The 2,670-nt window shown below is 27.9% G+C and overlaps 1 protein-coding gene across 1 annotated transcript in view; it reads right to left on the bottom strand.

The window, feature by feature from the left end:
• Positions 1–2,158: 2,158 nt before the first annotated feature.
• The window catches only part of LOC120084117 (tryptophan synthase beta chain 1-like), a 30,100-nt gene continuing 29,588 nt past the window's right edge, over positions 2,159–2,670 (bottom strand). Inside the window, 1 exon segment of the mRNA XM_039040016.1 lies at positions 2,159–2,559. Within this exon segment, the coding sequence (XP_038895944.1) occupies positions 2,159–2,559 (401 nt within the window).

Here is a 2,670-nt window from a genome sequence, read left to right as displayed (position 1 = left end):
GAAAATAAAAAATCAAATCAATAAAGGAGAAAATTTTTGATATGTACCAGTGGGACACTGTTGATGGGCCCACATTAGAATAAGCTTTTCTCTTAGAAAATTACTTTTTCTTGTTTTCTATGGAAGCAAGTTTTTGTATAATTAATATAACATGACAATTTTGCCTATTTAAATTATAAAGTCCTAAAAAAAGTAAGCCACCCGTAGTTTAATCCGGTGGAAAATAAAATTTTAAATGACTAAATTTTAAAAAATTAATTTGCTTGAAGTTTTGCATTGCCGAGAAAAAGGGAAAAAAATCGTTTTTCTTTCAAATAAATAATAATCCTTTGGAAGATGTGGTTACAATTTGAATCTAGGCGATCAGATTATTTATTATTTTTATTAATTTTTATTATTATTATATTATTATTAGTATTTATTAATTTTAACAATTAATTTTCTCCTTCGAGTAGATTAGAATTAATCAATGTGTTGAATGTCAAAATTCAAACAGAACCGGGTACCTCACTTCAATATGAATAAATAATATTATTTGTAATTTGGGAAGAAAATACCTATAAATAAAGATAAATAACTCTGATACCAAAATAATCGTAGAATAAAAAATAGTTTAAATGTTTAATATCCATATTAAGATTCAAGTTTTAATTGTCTTCCATATAGAGTTACCAATGATGTATTTTATAGGGAAATTTAAGGAACACATTTGGTTTTAACTTGAGAAAAAAAAATATTTTTCCCAAAAAAAAAATAATTTTTATTTAAATATTTTTATAAAAACTGTTTAAATGTTACTACTCAAAATTATTTGAGTGGTTGTTGACACGCTTCAAATTTTCTTCAAAAGCACTTATTTTTTAAAATTAAAACCTTGAATATGTATTCCAACCAATACCCTTGCTCTTAAGATTAAAGATGAAAGATGGATCTTTTCTTATTGTTAGATTAGTCCAATTAAAATCCAATATTAGTTGGAATTGGGAACTTATTTAATCCAAATCAATTTTAAATATTTATTTCCCTTACCTAATATTAATATTATTATGTCATTTTCATTTAAGAAAGATATATATTCCTCTATGCCTATATTCCATATAATCTTTTCAATAAACCACCATCAATAACATATACTTTTTACTTTTCCTTTCACGAAATACTTAACAACTATGTATGTATGTATGTATATTATTATTATTATTTTATGTTCAAGCTACACATACAATTTATGTTCAACTAATTAATTAAAATTGAAGGGTATAAAATAAGTGAAAAGTACCTTTCATATAAATCATTACCTAAAAGAAACTACTGAATAATTTTAATTTAATTTTGTTTAGTTTTGATAAATTATATATATATATCAGTAATCTCCATCCTTTTTTTTTAAATACGTAGATTTATAACTACAAAATTAAAAGGTCTAAGGATTCGAAAAAGGTTTAGGAATTAAATTTGTAACTTAATGTATGATTTACTTTGTTAAGTTGGTGCTTTACATGTTGAAAAATTAGGTAGTGATTACTTGTATTCTATATGATTGTCTTGTACAACGTTCTAGTAAATTCATAAACAACAAATAAAATCATCTAACTTCTTGAGCTTAAATAGCACAACGGAATGATAAAAAATATTTACACTTAAAATCGTTAGCTCATAAGCAAGGAAAACATCTCATATAAGATATTCTACAGAATAATTTAAATAAGAAAAGAAATATTCTACAGATTTGGCAACTAAAAGAACAACTTTTGAGACAAGATCCAATAGAGAAAAAAATAGAGACAACTCTTGAAACCCTAAGGAACCAATGTTAGGAACTAAAACAAACATATTTAGCCAATATTATATTTCTAACAACCTCCCACTTTGACTGAGATATATCTTTTTAAGACAGAACATAATCAACACAGCCGGTCCATATCAGCAAAAGTTATCAAAATAGAAACAACAATAGCTCAATAGTAGCCCAAACACAAAATCCAACGTTTGCAGCTGTAGTCAATCAATCACCAACTAGACCAAGCCCAAGCACAGCACACACCAACCAACCAACTCCCCCTCTGGGTTAAAGAAAATATCATGAAGAAGGCCTAACCTAATTTGGATCATCAACAACCTGTCTCATTAAGGTCATTGACGTAGTAAGCTCTCACTTCTATTCAGAGGCACGATCAATAATATCAGTAAGCATTTTAAGTTCCTCAGATAAAGTGTGCATAAGACGAAGTCCAAAAGGAGACATAACAAATCCAATACTTGGAGCTTCCTCAACAATAATGAAAGACGAAGGAGCAATATTTGAAACATAATGCCCTTGAAATAATTTGTAGTTGAAATTCAGCAACCCTAGATTTTCAGCAATAGGTTCATTAGCTACGAGCAAGTAAGGCTTTTGAGACAACATAATTCCATAAATCAATCTGGGATAAGCAATGGGTAATCTAAGAGCTTGAGAACCAATGTGCCGCCTTAGTTGACCAATGACAAACACCTCATAATCAAAAGTAGCACATTTTCCAATTTGATATAATAGAGTAGCAAAAGCAACTAATAGACCTGAATGGTAAGATGAAGGACACCAATTTGCAATCCCAATGTGAAACGACACAACATATTTAACACTAAGATAATAGATGCAAGTTATGCATAAAGGAATTGAATTCCTCA

Source organism: Benincasa hispida, chromosome 8 (genome assembly GCF_009727055.1).
Source record: "Benincasa hispida cultivar B227 chromosome 8, ASM972705v1, whole genome shotgun sequence".
NCBI classification, from domain to species: domain Eukaryota; kingdom Viridiplantae; phylum Streptophyta; class Magnoliopsida; order Cucurbitales; family Cucurbitaceae; genus Benincasa; species Benincasa hispida.
This window is presented reverse-complemented; position numbering and strand designations above follow the sequence as displayed.